Source organism: Pelophylax lessonae (genome assembly GCF_965119305.1).
Source record: "Pelophylax lessonae genome assembly, chromosome: 4".
Taxonomy (NCBI): domain Eukaryota; kingdom Metazoa; phylum Chordata; class Amphibia; order Anura; family Ranidae; genus Pelophylax; species Pelophylax lessonae.
In genome coordinates, this window is record NC_138771.1 from 641212034 (window position 1) to 641234725 (window position 22692).

The 22692-nt window shown below is 39.5% G+C and overlaps 2 protein-coding genes across 2 annotated transcripts; both read left to right on the plus strand.

Moving 5' to 3' along the window:
* Positions 1-260: 260 nt before the first annotated feature.
* LOC309552911 (olfactory receptor 11L1-like) lies at positions 261-1193 on the plus strand (the record flags this gene model as incomplete). The annotated part of the gene is made up of 1 exon (XM_082253819.1): positions 261-1193. One exon carries the CDS (start codon positions 261-263, stop codon positions 1191-1193), a length of 933 nt encoding a protein of 310 aa, XP_082109945.1.
* A 19806-nt stretch (positions 1194-20999) lies between these two features.
* LOC309552142 (olfactory receptor 11L1-like) lies at positions 21000-21941 on the plus strand (the record flags this gene model as incomplete). The annotated part of the gene is made up of 1 exon (XM_082252957.1): positions 21000-21941. The coding sequence occupies one exon, from the start codon at positions 21000-21002 to the stop codon at positions 21939-21941; it is 942 nt and encodes a 313-aa protein (XP_082109083.1).
* Positions 21942-22692: the final 751 nt, after the last annotated feature.

The following is a 22692-nucleotide window of genomic DNA, read 5'->3' on the forward strand; positions in this document are numbered from 1 at the left end:
AAATTCAGGGGCTGCAGAATGAAGAGGAAAGATAATTTTAAATAAAATTCAATTATAACATGGCTTGTGTAGAAACTGTATATGGTATAGTATTTTTTTCTTTTTATTTTCTATTTTATTCAGAAAAGTACAGTTATCCCTTATCTCCATTTTATAGGATTTTATGAAAAGTTTTCATGATACTAAACTCTTTTTTTCTTTTTTTTTTTTTTAGGAGGATGACTGATTTTATGTTCTTGTGTTGACTCTTTCTTGAAGACATGTGTGAAGACAACCAAACTGAAGTAACAGAATTTTTGCTCCTTGGATTTCAAAACCTCCATAGGTTTAAAATTCTTCTCTTCATTGTGTTTTTGTTCACCTATATGGTGACAATAAACGGAAACCTCATCATCATTGTTTTGATTTCCATAAAAGACCATCTTAAAACCCCAATGTTCTACTTCCTCAAACACTTGGCAATGGCTGACCTCATGATAACCACCACCATAGTCCCAATGATGTTAGAAATTATACTAAAGGGTGGAATTACGATTTCTGTTACTGCCTGCTTTATCCAGATGCATTGCTTCGTTATTTTTGGATTTTTGCAATGTTTTTTTATTGCAATCATGTCCTATGATCGATATTTGGCCATATGTAACCCAATGCGTTATCATTCAATCATGGAACCCCAAGTTTGTCTTCAGATGGTTGTTTGGTCTTGGTTGTTGGTTGTCTTTGGGTCCAGTGAATTAGTTTTGGTGTATCAGCTTCATTTTTGTGGTGGCAAGTACATTGACCACTTCTTCTGTGATTCTGGCCCAGTGATAGCACTATCTACATCAGATAGTTCCCTTTTCGAATTAATTGATTTTTCTCTGGCCATTGTAGTTATTTTTCTTCCTTTTGCTTTTATTTTTGTGACTTATGTATTTATCTCCTTTGCTATATTACAACTTTCTTCAACCAATGGAAGATGGAAAGCCTTTTCCACATGTAGCTCGCATCTGACCACTGTGTGCACATATTATGGGAGCTTGATGGCTGTTTATTTGACACCAACTGATAAAAGATCACCTAATACAAACAAATTTATGTCTCTTTTCTACATTGTGACAACTCCACTATTGAATCCTATTATCTACAGCCTGAGAAACCACGAGATCAGAAAAAGCCTTAAAAACATTTTAAGAAATGTTAAAAACACTTAATTTACACTGAAACTAGTGGAATGGAACAACGACTCCATAGTCCTTGTTTAGTGTCTAGTTTTAGAATCTTTGACTTGATCTTTTCTCCTTTTTTTTTAGGAATCCAAAGAAGTTAAAAGTGAACTCTGTGTGATTTTAGGCTGAATTACCAAGCAGCCATAGCTTTTTTATTTTTAAACATCTTCTAGGTTAGAGTTGAATGGAGAAGTAGTCACTTAGGGGGCTTTTTGGGGGGGGGGCAGGGGATGGTGAGGTTGTAATTTAGTAATTGTGCATTTTGGATTGGTCTATGGATATATTTTGTAATAATAAAGTATTTTGTATTTTTTTTTTTTTGAAGGGGGGGTAATTAGAGCACAGCAGTTACTTATTTGTTACTGCATAAGGAACTCAGAGATGGAAACAAGGTGGATGATAGTTGCTTCTAGAGATACCCATATGGAAGAAAAATATATTTCCAATATATTTAGGGAAATTTTTTTAGAAATATATTGAATATGGCCAAAATTGTAGCATTTCAAATATATTTCCAATATATTTGGGAAAAATAAATTAAGAATGTTTTTTTTAAATATATTTTAAATATATTTTTCTTCCATGTGGGTAAAGAAGCTAGCATTGGATGGGGCTGAGGTTTCAGCCTATGCTTCATTGTCTTTGGTATATCTCCCTTTCTCATCCTCACTGCTAGACGCAGTATAGTGGAAAAAAAGCAAGTGCTCTGGGCTACTGTACAGGGGTCGGATGTAACCAATATACAAACAATGGTCAGACAATAAAATGGCTCATTAATTTAAAAGGATGGTATGATATAAATTATATAACAGAACAATCATATACATGGGGAACCATGGAAGATATTCAAGTCCATAGTAATAAATAAAAGTCCCAGTGAAGAGACAGTGTGCCAATAGGAATTGGATATAAGACTGCAGTAAGGGCTAGCTCCACAGCACAGGGAAGTCAGCTCTGTGGGAGAAAGCATATGAAGAAACAAGCAGAGCGCCTCTAAGTGCAGTATTGTTTTATTCCAGGGAAGCACACAATAATATAAAAACTCACATGGGGTAAGAGATCATAGGCTCAGTATAAGTCCGGTGGTCCGCGGGGATGGCTGTGGGATCCAGCGTCCGGAGATGTGATGGTGGTTGTAGCCAAGTAGATGAAGCCGGAAGACGGAGAGGCCAGCTATGCGTCTTCCGGGTTCGGCTAGTTTCTGGGAACCAAGCTGGAACGCAGCGTGTGCCGCGTGACGTCACCGGAAACTAGCTGAACCCGGAAGACGCATAGCCGGCCTCTCCGTCTCCCGGCTTCATCTACTTGGCTACAATCACCATCACATCTCCGGACGCTGGATCCCACAGCTATCCCCGCGGACCACCGGACTTATATTGAGCCTATGATCTTTTACCCCATGTGAGTTTTTATATTATTGTGTGCTTCCCTGGAATAAATCAATACTGCACTTAGAGGCGCTCTGCTTGTTTCTTCACTGCTAGAGGTAGACCGCTGAACCCTCTAGCAACCCTCATGAAAAGTGTAAAAAACTGCTTGTTTCTGAGACAATCGAATGTCTCAAAAATGCAATAAACTTTAAAGCGTAACTTCACTTTTGTTGAGACAAAAACATTCCCCTTTGGGAGATCTCTGTCCATTACAAGGTCATTAACAAACTTTGTTGCAGATTCCTACCTTTTGTTATTCTGAGGAAATCATCATTTGTTTCTCTGTGCCCCTGTGCTGAGTGGGTCTAATGGAAGTAGTTTCATAATAATCTATCAGCTGTGGCAACTTCAGGGCTCTAATGAGGAAAGCAGCTGGGCCTGCATCACTTTAGATGTGTTCCTTTTGGGAGTATCTCACCACGAATGACATTGTTGTTGCAGGGGATGCCAAAAATATGACTTGTATCTTAGGCAGACTTCTGGGAAAATTGGTGAGCCAATCACACAAGCAGGAAATGATGTTTCTAGGGTGTGGTCAGTATACATTCTGTGTACAGAACAGCTCCAGGTAGCCATATTGCATTGCATTTTCAGAAAATTACAACAGCTGCAGATTGAAAAGGAAAGGTCATTTTTAATAACATTTAATTACAATATGATTTATGTTGCAATTGTATACATTATATTGTTTTTTCTTTATTTGCTATTTTTTCCCCATGAAAGTTGAGTTACCTTTAACCACTTGCAGACTGCTGACAGTAATCCTACTGCGGCAGTGCTTCTCCCCTGGGTCCGTCTATGTAGACCTATGTCGCTGGACTCCTAGTGGTCTCGGTGGCGCGGCCATGCCACCGGAGGCTCGCTCCCTTTGTGTTTAGACACAGTGGGAGTCTGGTCGGAGGAGGAGATTGTCGTGGAAAGTGTGAGAAGACCCGCCTGCTTATGTAAACAAAGCAAGCGGATCTTCTCAGTGACAGACAGGGAGAGATTACAGGATTCAGCATTGCTGAACCTGCGATCTCTGTCTGTGTCACAGAACCCCCCCCCCCACACGTCGGTAAGCATGAGGCATACATTTAACTCTTTGATCACCCATAGGGTTAACCCCTTCCCTGCCGGAGGCATTATTACAGTAACAATGCATAATATTTAGCACTGATTACTGTAGTAATGTCAGTGGTCCCCCCAAAAGTTTCAAAAATGTCAGTTAGGGGTCCGATCTGTCCACCGTAATGTCACAGTCCCACAAAAAAACGCAGATCACCGCCATTACTAGTAAACAAAAAAAAAAAACAGTAAAAATTACATAAATCTTTCCCGTAGTTAATAAACGCGACAACGTTTGCACAAACCAATCAAAATACACTTATTGCAAATTTTCTTTAACCAAAAATATGTAGCAGAAAACAAATTGGCCTAAAATGTTTAAAAATCAAATTTCAAAATTGTCGCTAATTTATTTGTTTATAGCGCAAAAAATAAAAAACGCACAGGTGATAAAATACCCCCAAAATAAAGCTCTATTTGTGGGAAATAAAGGGCGTCAATTTAATTTGGGTACAGCGTTGCACGATTGCGCAATTGTCCGTTAAAATAATGCAGTGCTGAATCGCAAAATAGGGCCTGGTCAGGAAGGGGGCAAATCTTCCGGTCTTAAAGTGGTTAAATTACCACAGTGTTTTATAGTTGCCTATTAGGTATATAGTTAGAATAGATATCATCAATCGTTGGCACCAGGGGTATTCTGTAAACAGTAGCCACTTGTTACAGCAAGCTCAGTGTAGAGCTACTAAGCCTACATCAGATACCAAAAACAAAAAAATGACTCTTCAAATGCAGATCCAAAAAACCAACTATGCAATGGCAACAGAAAACAGCAATGTGCCAATATTAAAATCTGGTCAAACCATAAATCCTCCTTAATGTCTAGACTTTTCGATATAATTTATAATATGATTACTGATTTATTTTAACTTTTTTTGCTTGCATGTTTTTTTAGAACACAAAAAAAAAAAAATACAGTGAAGAACACTATGGGGTTGATTTACTAAAGACAAATGGACTGCGCAGTTTGCAAGTGCAGTTGCTCCAGAGCTTAGTAATTTTAGTAAAGCCTCTCTTTATACAGAATACCCAATCACATGCAAGGAAGATTTAAAAAGAAAACAGTTTTCACGTGATTGGATGATGGAAGTCAGCAGAGCTCCTTACCATTTCCTAAACTCTGGAGCAACTGCACTTACAAATTGCACAGTCTATTTGATTTTTGTAAGCCAAATTCTGTATTAAAGCAGAACTTTTACAAACTATACTTCATAACAATCGATAAATAATAATGTTCTTCAACAAGGAACATACATTTCACATGAATAATTATGCTACCAAAATTAGTGGGTGCTGTAAATTGCTTCCAGCATTGTTCCTGTTTCTTCTAGCTGGAGGCTGCCATTTTGTTGAAGCCCAGAGCCATGGGCAGCAGTTAAAGCAGAACTAAACCCTATTCTTTTCAGCCAAGAAAGCTGCCATCTGTTTGCTCTGCAACTGCCATAGTGCTGATCAGCTATGACACCAGCCATCTAATAGTTGACAGTTTGGTTGAAATCAAAAACAAATGTGACAGTTAGTATTACTGGAATGTCAGGATTGTAACTGTTTTTTGAAACTGTTAAACTGATGGGTTTAGTTTTGCTTTAACCACTTTAAAACCATGCCATAGCTGAAATATGACTACAATGCGGTTCTGTTATTCTGGGAGGGTGTCCATGGACGTCCTCCCAGAATACGCCTTCTGCGCACCTCCTGGGATGCACATCCGGTGCAATCCATAACTGTTGTGTCCTTTGGACACAGCTGACCACAGATGGAGGTAAAGGGCTAATCACAGTGGCCCTTTACCATGTGATCAGCTGTGTTCAATCACAGCTGACCACATGTAAACAAACTTGTCAGTTATCAGCATTCCTTTCCTTACAGGCTGACACAGAATGAGGAAAGGAGAGCCGGTAACTGCCAAGTATAACAGGGGACATTTACACTGATAATCAGAGCACTGGTCATCAGTACCCTGATGATCAGTGCAACCTCAACAATGCCAATTAGTGCCAATCAGCACTGCCTATCATTGCTCGTCAGTTCCTACTCCTCAGTGCAGCCTCACCAGTGCCCATCAGTGCAGCTTCACCAGTGCCCATCATTGCAGCCTCACCAGTGCCCTTCAGTGCAGCCTCATCAGTGCTCATCAGTGCAGCTTCACCAGTGACCATCAATGCAGCCTCATCAGTGCAGCTTCATCAGTGCCCATCAGTGAGTTTGTTTAGCATGCAATAAAATCCCCAGTGGTGATTAAATACCAACAAAATAAATCTCTTTTTGTGAATGGTAAAAATTTCATATGAGTATGACTGTGCAAATGTCATGCAAAGTACAAAAGTGCTGAAAGCTGAAAATTGGCCTGGGCAGGAAGAGGGTGAAAGTGCCTTGTATTGAAATTGTTAATCTCTAGTTTGTCAGCAGATCGGCCACTAGGGATGGGCCTGATATTCGAGTCAAACATCAGCTGTTCGTGTGTCAGTGTAGTGTTCAGGTTATACCCCACTTTTATAATGTATGAATATGTTCTAGTCCTGGGTCCCCTCTCGGTCCTGGGTCCCCTCTCGGTGCTCCCCAAGTTTTGTGTCCCTGTCACTTATAGTTCGTGAGCAGTGCCATGCCAAGCTGACCAGGATTTCCCTTAGACGCCAATGTTAACTGCTTCCCATCCGCGCTACAGCCTATATACGGCTGCAGCGCGGACTTGAATTTTCGGGAGGCCGTTTTTAAACGGCCTCTCAGTGACACGCCCCCCGCGAGAGCGCGCATCGGGGAGAATCTGTGTGTCAGATCGTGGTGAATGGCCAATCACAGCGGCCATTCACCACGTGATCAAGCCGTCCAATGAGAGATGATCTCATATGTAGTGTCTGTGTGAGGCGCTCCTTCCTCACACAGACACTGCAGTGTGAGGAAGGAGGGGGAGCCGACAGCCGCTGGGGACACAGAAGAATGTAATCAGGGCACCGATCACCAGTGCCCTGATTACTAAAGGTAAAAAAACCACACACATTGCCCCCCCATCAGTGCCCACAGTGCCCGCCATCAGTGCCCCCATCGAAGCCCACAATCAGTGCCCATAGTGCTGCCAGTCAGTGCCCATCAGTGCCTGCTCATCTAGGCACTGATGAGCACTGACTGGCAGCACTATGGGCACTGAGTGTGGGCACTGATGGTGCTGCCCATCAGTGCTCATCAGTGCCGACCATCAGTGCTCATCAGTGCCACCCGTCAGTGTCCATCAGTGCCATCCGCCAGTGCCCATCAGTGCCGCCTATCAGTGCCCATCAGTGCCGCCCGTCAGTGCCGCCTCTCAATGCTCAGCAGTGCCACCTCTCAGTGCCACCTCTCAGTGCCCAGCAGTGCCGCCTATCAGTGCTCATCAGTGCCGCCTATCAGTGCCGCCTATCAGTGCCGCCTATCAATGCCGCCTATCAGTGCGGCATATTAGTGCCACCTCATCAGTGCCCATAAGTGCCACCTCATCAGTGCCCATAAGTGCCACCTCATCAGTGCCCATCAGTGCAGCCTATCAGTGCCCATCAGTGCCGCCTCATCAGCGCACATCAGTGAGGGAGAAAAATGTATTTTCAAAATTTACTCGCAGAAAATAAGAAAAACTTTTTTTTTTTTTCAAAAATTTCTGTCTTTTTTCTTTTTTTTGTAAAAAATAAAAAACCCAGAGGTGATTACATACCACCAAAAGAAAGCTCTATTTGTGTGAAAAAAATGATAAAAATTTCATATGGGTACAGTGTAGCATGACCGCGCAATTGTCATTCAAAGTGTGCGAGCACTGAAAGCTGAAAATTGGCTTGGATGGGAAGGGTGTTTAAGTGCACAGTAGGCAAGTGGTTAAAGAGAGGGAGTAGTGCCATGCCAAGCTGACCAATATTTCCCATAGACACCAATGTTAAAGACAAGGAGCAGTGCCATGCCAAGGTGACCAATATTTCCCATAGATGCCAATGAGTACTAAAAGTTGAAAATTGGTCAAGGCAGGAAGGGAGTGAAAGTGCCCTGTATTTAATTGGTTAAGAGGAACCCTATGACAGAATTAAAAAAAAAAAAAACGGCATGGCCCCCCCCCCAAAAAAAAAATCTATACCAGGCCCTTTGGATCTGGTATAGATTTTAAGGGGGACTCCATGCCAAAATTAAAATAAAACGGCGTGGGGTCCCACCCCCCCCCCCCCAAAATCCATACCAGGCCCTTTGGGTCTGGTACAGATTTTAGCAAAACTCCACGCCAAATAAAAAAAAAAAAAACAGTATGGGGTCCCCCCAAAATCCATACCAGACCCTTATCCAAGCATGCAGCCTGGCAGGCCAGCATGGGAAGGGAAGAGCGAGCCCCCCCCCCTCCTTATCCATACTACGTCACTTGCCCTCAACATGGAGAAGGTGCTTTGGGGTGCCCCCCAAAAGCACCTTGTCCCCATGTTCATGAGGACAAGGGCCTCTTCCCGACAACCATGGGCTGTTGTTGTGGGGGTCTGCGGGTGGGGGGCTTATCAGAACTTGCATTGTCCTACCCTACTGTACCTTATACCATTCATGTGAATAAAGGAATTTTTCTTCATTGGATCCCATGGTGGAGTGCGACCAGTTTCTTCATATATGGCATACACCATGACAGGGAACCGTTCTGTCACTATATATATATATATAATATAAAGCATGTGTATAGGGCCAGTAGCTGGACTACCCAGTAAAAGGGAGAACACTCACAAACACTGATTGGTGATAACAGGTATTGTATTTGAAAATTAGTATTGCAGAAAGTTACGAAAGTACTTTTAGTGATAGTAGTAGTAACCCTTGTAATAACACAGTGTAAACACTTTCAGTAGCTAATACTCAACTTCTATATACTACAGCCCAAATAGTGCAATAGTCAAAGCACTAATGTCACATGCTGCATCATAAGACATACGGAGAAGAGCTCAAGTTACTCAGCACTGGCACAGACATGCATCGGTGGTTCACACAGGCATACAGTAAGATATTATTTCAGGCAAAGCCTACTTTACTGGGATGGCATTTGCCCGAGGGTAGGGGTGACTAGCAACCCAGATATCAGCTCTTCTAGGCTAGCAAATAAACAGCAGCAGCAGCTTCAGTGACCAGGAACACAATCAAAATAACGGTGTCCTTATTTTATCCTACCTCAAGCAGGAACCTTACCTTATATGCTCTTTCTCTTCCTTACCAGCGTGGAACCTGTCCCTAGCCTCTCCACTTTGAAAATGTGCACAAAATCCAATTGATATATATTAACCCACATTAAAGATGCCCACCAAAAGTCACTCAGTAGTGCAGTGCCCAATCTGACAGATACTCTCCTGGTGACACCATGGAGTCTGCAGAGGAATAAAGTTCCTCTCAGGCTCTGCTCTATCTGCACAGTGGCAGAGCAATACAGTGCCATCAATTGGGTGGAGGACTGTACCTGCTTACATGCTTTTGCATGGCGGTAAGAAAATGGTTTCCCTCAAATAAACATTCATCCTGGAGCCCCTCAACCTGCCTAGTCGAGAATCCTGGACGGCATACACCATGACAGGGGACCGTACTCTATCTATCTATCTATCTATCTATCTATCTATCTATCTATCTATCTATCTATCTATCTATCTATCTATCTATCTATCTATCTATCTATCTATCTATCTATCTATCTATCTATCTATCTATCTATCTATCTATCTAGAGTGCCTGCCCAACAGGAAAAGCCTGTGCATGAGTCAGCTTACTGGGAGGAGCCGGCAGTGCATGTGTCTAAAATCAACCAATCCGGAGAGAGGGGAGGAGTAATGGCACCATATCTAGGTGTAGCTGTAGAGGAACCACAAGGAGAGAGCAGCAAGATGACAGATGCTACAGCGAGCACAGAGAGCTGACCGAGCTGCCGGGCATGATACTGACGGACACCAGGGTGTGGCTGCAACCCCTAAGGAATCTGGCACTGTGCAGCGATAACGAGGCAGAACAGGGCAGGCACCAATCATGAAAAAAACAGAATATATATAATATAGAAAAACAGAATATATAACAATATCATTTTTTTTTTCATTTAGAACATAGTTTAAAACATCAAAAAGAAGTATAAAACACCACAGATTGAATAAGTAAAGAAGACATAACATATGTGATTCTAAATCTGCCACATGGGCTGAGGGGCCCAGTGGTAACTCCTACACGTTTCAACTTATAGAGTCTTCCTCAGGGGGTTCAAAAAGGGCAGAAATAGTGCATTGAAGATCAATAGAAGAAAGAGCATCGATTGACACCACTAGGAGACATCAAGCTTTCCAACAGCAATGGTAAACTCAAGGGATGGGAGCTTAAAAAAAAGTATGCCGTTTAGCAGACTATAGTTGTTGATCACAACAAGGCCTTCTAGATATTCTGTCCCAGAACTCGGGTATCCGAGAGGGATATCCAAATGAAGGGCATATGGATGGGGGGGGGGGGGGGTGGAGGGAAGAGCACATCGAGAGCGATCATTTCCCAGGTCTTAAAAAGGCAGAATGGCTTAATCAAGCCTTTTTGTAGCACCCCAAAGTCCAGATAAGTCAAATCTGCGTATGCTGCATACAATAGTTTTCTGGTGAAAGCCCTGATTATCAGTGGGGAGTTCCCTGGGAGCTCATGGAAGAAATCCAAGCAAAGAGGGTCTCATGGTGTGAAGATGAAGTGTGGGACTTTATGCATATTACAGAAATCAATCCAATCCAGAATTATGGCAGCAATCCCTGTCCATAAAACAGAACTGGAGTCTGGGGCATTCAGTATACATGGACAAACTGTTGGTAGTGAAAACCGGTCTCAAGATCATGGAATGGTCTAGCACTGTCCAAGAAACAAAAGGAGAAGTCAGAATCCTCACCCAGACTTTTATTGCTGAATCAGTGAAGAAAACTGTCATCATCCTGCTGCTGTTATGGGTCATAAACCAGACCCTCCTTTTCTATTGCTATGGCCAAGTTTGGGCACTTTGCGAAGATGCAACTCATGTGAGTTTAGACCAAGGATCTAGGGGCTTGTTCTTTTGTAGGCCTCTGTGTTAGGAAAGTCAGCTACTGGGTGCAGCAGAAAGGGGATTCTCTGGCTAGTTTCCTGAAAAACAATAGTCTATCTGTCCCATAGAAGACTTGCTCAAGAGTGCATGTTGCTTCAAGTTGAAGAAGTTGTCCTCCCTGTAATTAGTTAAATCTGGATTATCCCACTATGTACCCTTCCCTATCCAAGTTCTCAATAAAACATCAAAAACAGCCAAAACCCCTAGACTGATTGTTTAAGAAATGAGCCTAAGTGTGTGTCAGGCTGTGAAAATACGGTGTGCATGGCTGAAAAGATAAAACAAGAGAGAGTATTCAAGAAGCTCCTACGGGGTAGCGCTACATATGCATACAATATACAAAGCATGTGTGCAGGGCTAGTAGCTGGGCTACCCAGTAAAAGGGTGTTAGCTCATTTACGTCAGGAGGCAATTGCAAGATTAATTAAGACCCTTCAGTCCTAACTCCCCCCGTGTACTGAATTTTCTCTCTGCTGGCCAGGAGATGTAATAACATACAGCACTTAAGCTTTATGCGGATACATCTGATTTATTTCAGTTTGGCTCACATATTTATGGGCCATTTGAGAGGGAAAAAGCAGTCCAAACTTGTGTACAATCCATGGGTCAGTTTTAACCGCCTTAGCGGTATCCCCGAGCGTGACTCGGGGTAGGAATTTTCTGCTATTAGCGGTATCCCCGAGTCACGCTCGGGGTCAATGGGCAGAGCGTGCAGACAGCGCAGCGGAGCTTCTCTTACCTTATCCTGGCGATCCAGCGATGAGCTCTCATTGCTGTGACCGCCAGTGAGATCTCCGCCGCTCGTCTGTCGGTAGGAGGACTTCCTAGTTCCGTTCCCTGCAGCAGCAATGCTGCATGGGAGCGGAACTAGGGAGGGAAAGTCAAAAAAAAAAAAAAAACGTTGCACAAAACACATAACACATTTTATATTATATATATGCATATATATATATATATATATATATATATATATATATGCATATATATATATATATATATATATATATATGCATATATATAATTATATATATATATGCATATATATAATTATATATATATATGCATATATATATATATAATTATATATATATATATATATATATATATATATATATATATATATATATATATATATATATATACATATATATATATATATATATATATATATATATATATATATATATATATATATATATATATATATATATATATATATATATATATATGCATATATATATATATATATATATATATATATATATATATATATATATATATGCATATATATATATATATATATATATATATATATATATATATATATATATATATATGCATATATATATATATATATATATATATATATATATATATATATATATGCATATATATATATATATATATATATGCATATATATATATATATGCATATATATATGCATATATATATATATATATATATATATATATATGCATATATATATATATATATGTATATATATATACCTATATACACACACACATATATATATATATATATATATATATATATATATATATATATATATATATATATATATATATATATATATATACACACATATATATATAATATATAACGCATGAATTATAATCTAATCAATAATATAATTTTATTATATATATTATATATTAAATAATAAAATAATATTATTGATTCGATTATAATTCACTTGTTTGTGTTTCAAATTTATCACATCTGGGATGTCTACTAGAGACTTGTTTTGGTCAGGTTTAAGTCAGTAATTACTAAGAATTGTAGGCCTATAATACATAACGCCAAATTTCCATGAAAAGAATTGTACCGCTTTTGGAACAGAATTCCTGACAGAATCATACCGCCAGGGAGGTTAACAAAAGAATATATGTACTAAAACAATACATGAAAAGGCTTTTGTTTTCCCTAACATATTGCTGTAAATGTAGGGTGTCGTGTGTCTGAAATTGCGTTTTGTGGAAGGGCCGTTCCGTCTCTGCTCAGCTGTCTGATGTGTTAATATGTAAGTAATTGTCAATGTGTTCAGGTGTAGTCTGTAATCCATATGCAAAAGTAAAGTGTCCATGATGAATGACTGAGATGTGTTTAATATGTAAACACTTATCAATGTGTCTGTAATCTGTATGCGAAACCTAACTTGTTAAGTGTCCAGGATGAATGAGATGTGTTTAATGTAATTGCAAGGGACCACATTCCATTGTAAAGTGGGCACTAGCTGAAATGTATCATGAAATGTAATATTTCATTAAGGCACATTGATACACTCTTTCAAAGGGATAACACTCACTGACACCAATTGATGATATAAGTTATTGTATTTGAAAAATAGTATTGCAGAAAGTTACTGGAGTATTTTTAGTTATAATAGTAGTAACCCTCGTAATAACACTGGTGGAAACACTTGTAGTAACACTTGCAGTAGCTAATACTGAACTTCTATAAAGTACAGTCCAGATAGTGCAATAGTCCTGCAGCATAAGGAGCATTCAAGTTACTCGGCACTGGCACAAACATGCGGTGGTATTTCACACAGGCTCACAGTAAGATATTATTATGGGCAAAGCCTACTTAACTGGGATGGCATCTGCTGGAGAGGAGGTTGACTAGCAACACAGATATCAGCTCTTCTAGGCTAGCAAATAGACTGCAGCAGCAGCTTTACTGACCAGGAGTACAAAGAAAATACTGATGTCCCTATTCTGTCCCACCTTAGGCAGGAACCTTAGCTTATGTTATTTTTCTTAACAGTGTGGAACCTGTCCCTAGCCTCTCCACTTTGTAAATGTGCATGTGATTTAAAAAAAAGATACTGGCCCCCATCTATACTTAAAATGTAAAGATCCTTTACTCGCAGAATTCGATTATGGTGACTGATGTCATTCAGTTAAATTCATAGTAGCCTGAGTAGACCCCAGATACATTACAAATACAATCTGTTATTTATTTTTATCTGCATGATAATTGAAATTAGAATTAAAGTACTCATCTGAGAATTTGTGTAGCACTTGGCCTAAGGATGATAGTATTCACATAAGACAAAGTCTCAAGGAAATATCATTTGAGATAAAAAGAGAACCTGGGAAATCTTGCATTGAGAGCAAGACCTCCAAAAATCAGAGCAAGGTGTACACATCACATAAGACTGCTGAGATCCCATCATACCTCAGAGCAACTCAAAGTAAGTCTTATTCAATAATGTTCCTCTACCATCAGTATAGATACATATGACCTTTAGAGCCTTCAGCTACTGTTAACTCAACACACATACATACTAATAACATTTTGTAAAAATATGTTGTCACATAAAACAATATCAGTATTGTAGGAAAGACTTATAGACCAAGAGAGACATGTCATTCTTACTGTCTTGGATAAATCAGTAGAAGATAAGCATATCAAACACTTTCAACCCTGAAAGCTTTGTAGCTAAATGTAAGGGACAGCATAATGATTAAAATTCTAACAGTTGTGTCATGTCTTGATATCTTGGGTTTACCTTCTACCAGAAATGTTATTTGCAAAGAACCGAACCCAAGGTTTCCACCATACTCTTTGACTATTTGATGAGACAACAAATAACCTACTGGTATGTTATGATGTTATTATGATACAAGAACTAGGCAATAAAATAACAATCTTTTTTGGAGGTTTCCTTCTCCAGTGATAGAATAATTGGTGTCTTACTAAAGGACATGCATAAATGTGGTGGGAACATTGGTTTGTAAGCTTTACTGGAACAAAGATTGATGAGAATATTGTATACTGTAGTCTTTTCCACCTTGACTTGAGCTTGTAAATACTGGACTGAACAGATTCATGTGCATATTAACATAATTCAGGGCAACTTTGCTAAATACCTTACATCTCCTTCACCTTCAGTTTGAAAGACTTTATTATAATTTGTGTCAAGATAAATACATCTACCATTTTATTTAATGTTAACACTTTAATTAAATTCCATAGGCAGATTGTTTAATAATAGAAAAATGTCAGCACAAAACTAGAGCTGCAAATTATACATACCCCCAAAGAATAAATACAAAACAATTGCAGCATTCAAAATTAATAAAACATCGTAGAAAGGTCCAATGTGAGTCCAAAAAAATATTTTTTCTTCTTTCAGTTCTTTACATTGGGATACTTTTCTTGTATTTATTCTCATACTTTTTTGGACTCACATTGAACATTACATAGGCAACATCACAGATCGGAGCTGAAATTGCCTGTTGGTACGGTACAGTGAGTTATACAAGAAGTTTGTTACTGGCAGGATTAGCAGATCAAAATAGAAATAAAAAAACCTTAAAAAAATAAAACAAATGCAGTCACCACATCTGAAAATCTGCAAAACATTACATTTATATATTTGGGTTTAGATACATTTCAACTTATTTATAGGGTGAAAGAAACAAAACATTGTTATACCATTTTCGCTTTTTTATCTCTAAAAATCTATACAATATTTACAGTTGTGGCAGTTACTTGCTTCTTACAGAATGAGCGTGCGTTTCTCTATGCACCAGAAGCCATTGGTATAAAACTTTATTAAGGACTTTGTTATAAAATGAATATTATTGATAACCATGTGTATTTATTTCAGACTCCAAATGTACTATACAATATAATATTACAATACAATATAATACATTATATATATATATACAATACAGTATATATACAATACAATATAATATTGATGCTTAATTGTTATCCAGTAAACAAAAGCATTAAAAAATCTCCACTGAGATAGCACAGTGTCACTTTATGCAGGTTGGGGGAGTTTTATCGGGTGACTATGCACCCAAATGGGGGAGGGGATTTGTATTTCAGGAGGGTTTATGGGGCGACTTTGCACCCAAATGGAGGCCCCTGAATTTACAGCCAGAAAAGTAGGGGTACATTCATGCCCAACTGATTTAAACAATGACAGATCTTCATTTGTCCTAATATGTGTATGGCATAATGTGAACCCTACAAATATTATAGCTTGGCTCTTAAGATGCCTAGCAGTGGGTCAAAAGAGACTGAGTGAAGAATCTGTCACACTGGTACCGGGTGCCTGCTGATCTAGCACAAATCTATCAATCTACTTTTGAACAATGCTGCAGAGGTACGCTATTACATATGTGGTGGGATTGTTTTGTGATTAAGCCCTTTTGGGCTGACATTAGGTCTCAGATAAAAGATATCCTAGGTCTGGACATCCGTTCATTTACTCTTGCTTTTCCCTCCTATACCTATTAGCCAACATAATAAGAGTGCATCGCCCCATCTACTGAACGCAGCAAAGCATTTGCTCCCAATATATTGGAAGCGAGCATAGGTTCCTGGCCGAGAGGAGTGGATTCGCAAGGCTAAAGATATAAGGTAAGTGGAGGATTGGATAGCGACTTGAAGAGGTAACTGTGAATGCTTCTCCAGCCTTTGGTCATCTTGGATTGTTTACATTTGTGACCCCAGACAGGTGTCCTCCAGTTTAGATCTGGCATTGCTGGAATTGGCAGAACCATCTCTTAGGCAACATACCCAGCTTCAGCAGCAGTGAGACAAGGGTGATTTTTTAGTTGTAGACACGACTCCTCCTATTTCTATGCAATTTTCTTCCCTGTAGGATGTTGGGCTTGGTGTGGGCGAGAGCACTGTTTGCGAGAACTAAGGTACATTCATACTTCTTTTTCTTTCCCTTCTCTTTCTCCTTTTTTCTTTGAACAATTTATGTTTAAAGCGGAGTTCCGGCCACAAAAAAAAATTTCAACAGCCCAGAAGCTGTTTAGCAAGGTCTGACGCGCCTGAACCGGAACTGACGTCGGGGCCGGTGCAGGCGCATTGATTCCTGGGAGCGATGACGTTCAGCTCCCAGGAATCATTGCACAGCGGAAGTGACGGCGCGGGCCGCACGGCCAAGGGAGGAAGTGGAAGAAAGGTAAGTATTTTTTTTCTGCAATTACAAGGTAAGTAAAAAATAAATAAAAATCGTAACTCCCCATTTCTTTTTCAGGTGACAAATAGGAAGCGGATGGCCCAAAATCAACTATGTCGATTTTGTGGCCGGGAACTCCACTTTAAGTACTACCTCATCATGCACTAACATGACAGGTAGTCTCAGTGTTTTGTCACTGAGGGGGAGGCCTACTCTCCTGAGGTTGGCACTGCTTCTTGGCTTTGGTGTTTATATTAGGCCTCAGGGTGAAGCTGGTGCTGGTGGTGTGCTGGGCGAGGTTAGATGGAGGCACATTTGGCCCCCTCCCCTAGCATTCGGGCCATCCAGGCCACTCTATAGTTCATTGAACACTCTCATTAGCATATGTTGGCCTAGTGCCGGCCACTGGGTCCTCTTGTCAAGACACTTTTTTTTTTTTCTTCATTTACTTATTTCTGGATTCACGTATTTACACACTAGTTGGGGACAGACTCAAGGGGGCAACCCCAAGTCCTTGAAGAGAGAGCTTTATTTTTACTCTGTCATACAACTGTTGTTCTTCCTTTTATTCTTGTGTTTACTGCTTGTTCCTCACATTTTATACATGTCCTTGAAAAAACTTATGTTTTTGTGACATGTTACTTTGTCTTAAAGTAACATGTCACATAAGATTATAGCTATAGATAACATGTAACTTAAAGAGTGAGTGAGTGAGTGGAGGTCCACAACTTCTCTTTTGACTCACTGCTAGACATCATAAGAGCCAAGTAAAAATACTTATTAGGACAAATTAAGATTTGTCATTGTTTAATCAGTTGAGCATGAACCTACCCCTACTTTTCTGGCTCTGAAATACAGGGACCTCAATTTGGGAAGGGAGTCACCGTAAAAAAACTCCCCCAATCTGTATAAAGTGGCACTGCGCTATCTCAGTGGGGAGTCAAAGATAACCTGCCTAACTTAGAAGAATTTGTTTTTCCTTTATTTTGCTAACTGAATGTCCCTCTACCCATCCTATACCCAATATTCTCCTTCAGTATGTCCTACTGTTGGCTGCAATATCACCTCTCACTATATTGGTATAGTAAGAATCATTATTATTAGAGACATTAAAAGCTATCATCAGAAATTCCACAGAGCCAGGCAAAAAGGTTCTATGACTAACACCTTTTTCAGTGTAGAAACAGAGTGATGGTTCCTTCCAACAGAAACCATACAAATAGAATATTTGCTTACATTTTAAATTAGCAAATTAGCCAAAAATACGTTGCTTTTAAAAGCTGTTTGTTTCGGGATGTCATTTGAATATTGATTTTGAATAGGAGCGAGTGGTTCATTACAGTTAGCTGGTTCACTCTCATGAGAAAAGCTGACATGTCTGCATCCCTTTAAAAGTGTTTAATTTTGGAAGACAGAAAGAACGCCACCTCTCTCCACCTGGGTCTCGGTCATGAATGACATAATGCGCACGGAGGAGATGTTGGCCCTGGATAACAATGCTTATCCCAAATTTATGGCCTTATGGCTCGCTTGGACACATTTTTCCTCCTCTGACTCCCTTAAAAATCTTCTCTCCTCCTCCTGACTACATAACATTTTTTTTTTCTTTTTTATGATCTAAGTATAGACTTGTAAAATTAGGACCCGCTCCGTGGCCTCCCCTCCCCCCCCCCCTCTGCTGGTGCACAGCCTCACTACTTATTGCTATAGATTACTTACATTTTACTATTCCTCCCGATAGCTCTTCCATACTGATCCCGATAGCTCTTCCATACTGATGCTTCTCTCTTCTCTTCTTTTCTTTCTTTCTTTCTCCTCCCTCATTTTCCCCTCTTCTTTACTCCCCCTGGTTCCATTTCTTAAATTCCCATTTCCCTTTCTTCTTACCATTTCCTTCGAGGCCTGACAGTCTTTCATCTTCCTGTATTCTCTTTCACATCTCCTTATGAGGGCTAGCCTAAAGGTTTTTATGGTAATTCAAGTAATTTTAACTCTGCACACGTATGGCTTCATGGCTTCTAATTATTTAAAGTGGAGTTCCACCCTTAAAAGACACTTTGCCCCATCTGCTTGCTCTGTGTCACCTAAAAAATAAATGGATAATCACGATTTTTTTTTCATTACTTACCTTGTTTTAGAAGAAAATATACTCACCTTACTTCCTCTTCCTCTCTCTGCGGCCGTGGCCTGTGCCATCACTTCCTGCTTGCATTGATTCCTGGGAACTGAGCGTCATCGCTCCCAGGAATCAATGCGCATGCACAAGCCCCACTCGTCATGTCCGGTGCAGGCGCGTCATTCCCTGCTAAACAGCTTCTGGGCATGCCCAGAAGCTGTGCAGGAATGACGTGCCTGCACTGGACATGATGAGCAGGGCCGGTGCAGGGCATTCTGGGACGAAAAGGACACAGAAGAGGGCGTCAAAGAGGACGCGCTGGCTTCAGCTGCCAACACCAGAGATGGCAGCGCTGGACAAGACATTTTCAAGGTAAGTATTTCTTCTAAAAGGTAAGTGCGACCTGGGACAGTTCAGTGGCTATCCATTGTGGAATGTACTAGCCCTGACTGTCTCGGGGGTATTTTTAGTGAAAACTTTCAGAGGGTGGAACTCCGCTTTAATACCAAATTGCCTATGTTGTCCTCCAATAATGCCTCCTGTTATTGAATCCTATCTGTTTTGAATTTTTGATCCTACACACTTAAATTGTCTGTAATAGTTGACGTACTTATTGTTTTTCCTTTACATTGATAAAAAAATTTCACCTCCAAAAGTGTTTAGCTCTTGGGGAGAATCTCACCCAAGCTAAAATCTCTATTGCAGAGGATGCCTAATGTTTAATTTGTATCTTAGCGCAGACATCTGAGAAAATCAGTGAGACAATCACACTCACAGGAAACTACATTTCTGTGGGTTGTTCTGTAGACTAAACAGAACGCCTCCAGGATGCCATATGGCATTAAATTTTACAGAAAATTACAGGAAAGGTACATTTTAATAAAATGTAATTAAAACATGGCTTGTGTAGGAATTGTATATGCTATAGTAATATTTTTCTTTCTATTTGCTATTTTTTTTTTTTTTTTCAAAAAAGGACAGTTACCCTTTATCTCTACTTTATATGTTTTATGATTAGCTTTCATGATACTAAACCCTTGTGTTGTTAACCACTTGACCCCCGCCCACCGTACATATAATGCGGCATTCTGTCACTGCTGGGTAAAGCGACGTATCCCTACATCGTTCGTTCAGGCGCCTGTGGTGGGCGAGCGCGCACCGCCGATGGCGCGCTTTCACCCCCGCTCCTTCCCTGGGGAGCTAGCGCGTGTGACCGGCTGCTCTGATGTCCGCCGGTCACTCACGATTTCCTGCAGCAGAGGGAGAAATACAGACGGCTGATGTAAACACAGCCGTCTGTCATTCTCCCTTAGATCATCAGAGATCTGCTATGTAGGATCGCATGTCTCTGTGATGATCTAACAAGACACGCCCCCTGACAGTTAGAATCACGCCCCTAGGGTCACACTTAACCCCTTGATCACCAATAAAGTTAACCCCTTCCCTGCCAGTGTCATTTTTACAGTAGCAGTGCATATTTATAGCACTGATTACTGTAGTAATGTCACTGGTACCCCCAAAAGTGTCAAAAATTTAAGTTAGGGGTCCGATCTGTCCCTGCAATGTCGCAGTCCCGCAAAATAAATTACTAGTTAAAAAAAACAAAACAATAAAAATGACATAAATCTTTCCCGTAGTTAGTAAATACAATTACTTTTGCACAAACCAATAAAAATATGCTTATTGCGATTTTTTTTTACCAAAACTATGTGACAGAAAACAAATTGGCCTAAAATGTTAAAAAATTAGATTTTTACATTTTTTTTGAGAATTTCATATAAAAAAATGTGAAAATATTGTTATTTTTTCAAAATTGTCGCTCTTTTTTTGTTTATAGCGCAAAAAATAAAAATCACACAGGTGATCAAATACCACCAAAAGAAAGTTCTATTTGTGGGGAAAAAAGGACGTCAATTTCGTTTTGGTTCTGTGTCCCACGACCACGCAATTGTCCGTTAAAATCACGCAGTGCCAAATCGCAAAATAGGGCCTGGTCATTGAGCAGCCAAATCCTCCGGGCCTAAAGTGGTTAAAGATAATGCATTAAAAAGTTTCAACTGTTTTTGCAGGAGGACCGTTTTTATGTTCTTATGTTCACTCTTTCCTGAGGACATGTGTGAAGACAACCAAACTGAAGTAGCTGAGTTTTTGCTTCTTGGATTTCAAAATCTCCATTCATTTAAAATTCTTCTCTTCATTTTGTTTTTCTTCTCCTATATGGTGACTTTATTTGGAAACCTCATCATCATTGTCTTGATTTCAACAAATGATCATCTTAAAACCCCAATGTTCTACTTCCTCAAACACTTGGCAATAGCTGACCTCATGATAACCACCACTATAGTCCCTATGATGTTAGAAATTATACTAAAAGATGGAATTACGATTTCTGCTACTGTCTGTATTATCCAGCTGCATTGCTTTGTTATTTTTGGAATTGTGCAATGCTTTCTTATTGCAATTATGTCCTATGATCGATATTTGGCCATATGTAACCCAATGCGTTATCATTCAATCATGGGACCCCAAATTTGTCTTCAGATGGTTGTTTGGTCTTGGTTATTGGTTGTCTTTGTGTCGGGTGAATTAGTTTTGGTGTATCAGCTAAATTTTTGTGGTGGGAAGAACATTGACCACTTCTTTTGTGATTCTGCTCCAATTATAGAGCTTTCTACATCAGATAGTTCCCTTTTCGAATTAATTGATTTTTCTCTGGCCATTGTGGTTATTTTTCTTCCTTTTGCATTCATTATTGTGACCTATGTATTTATCACCTTTGCTATATTACAACTTTCATCAACCAATGGAAGATGGAAAGCCTTTTCTACATGTAGCTCACACCTGACCACTGTGTGCACATATTATGGGAGCTTGATGGCTGTTTATTTGACACCAACTGATAAAAGATCACCTAATACAAACAAATTTATGTCTCTTTTCTACATTGTGACAACTCCACTGTTGAATCCTATTATCTACAGCCTGAGAAACCACGAGATCAGAAAAAGCCTTAAAAACATTTTTAAATATGTTAAAACACTCAATTCACACTGAAACTAGTGAAAACACACATACATATACATAAAGACAGATATGTGCAACACAAGAAGTGCAATGAACCACTGATAATAAAATAAAGTGGAAAAAATGTGATAAAAATTAAAAAAAACAATTGTATATATGCATTAGGAAATCATCGACTAATGTCCCAATACACACAATACATCATCCAAAAAATAGTGAATCCACTGACTGTTGATTGAATGAACTGTGAAACCAGGGAATGTTGATTCGATATATCACCACAAATTTCCACCACCCCTGTGGCCACACTCTCCACTCCCATCAGATGGTCACTCACCACATAAATTAGCCCCCATTCACAGGATTGTGAAAATATGCTATGAGATAGGGCAGTAATGAAAGATCCTTAAGTGGGTTGGATGTTCCTCCAACTCTCCTCTAACTAAGAAAAAGACTCCACTAGTGTAATAACGTTAACACTCAAACATTTATTAAATACTGCTAACAGGCACTCACATGTTACATGATAAAACAAGCATAAAACATACAGTATCTCAGAAAAGTGAGTACACCTCATTACATTTTTGTAAATATTTTATTATATTTTTTCATGTCACTGAAGAAACAACACTTCCCATTACAATGTAAAGTAGTGAGTGCACAGCCTGTATAACAGTGTAAATTTGCTGTCCCCTCAAAATAACTCAACACACAGCCATTAATGTCTAAACCTCTGGCAACAAAAGTAAGTACACCCCTAAGTGAACATTTCCAAATTGGG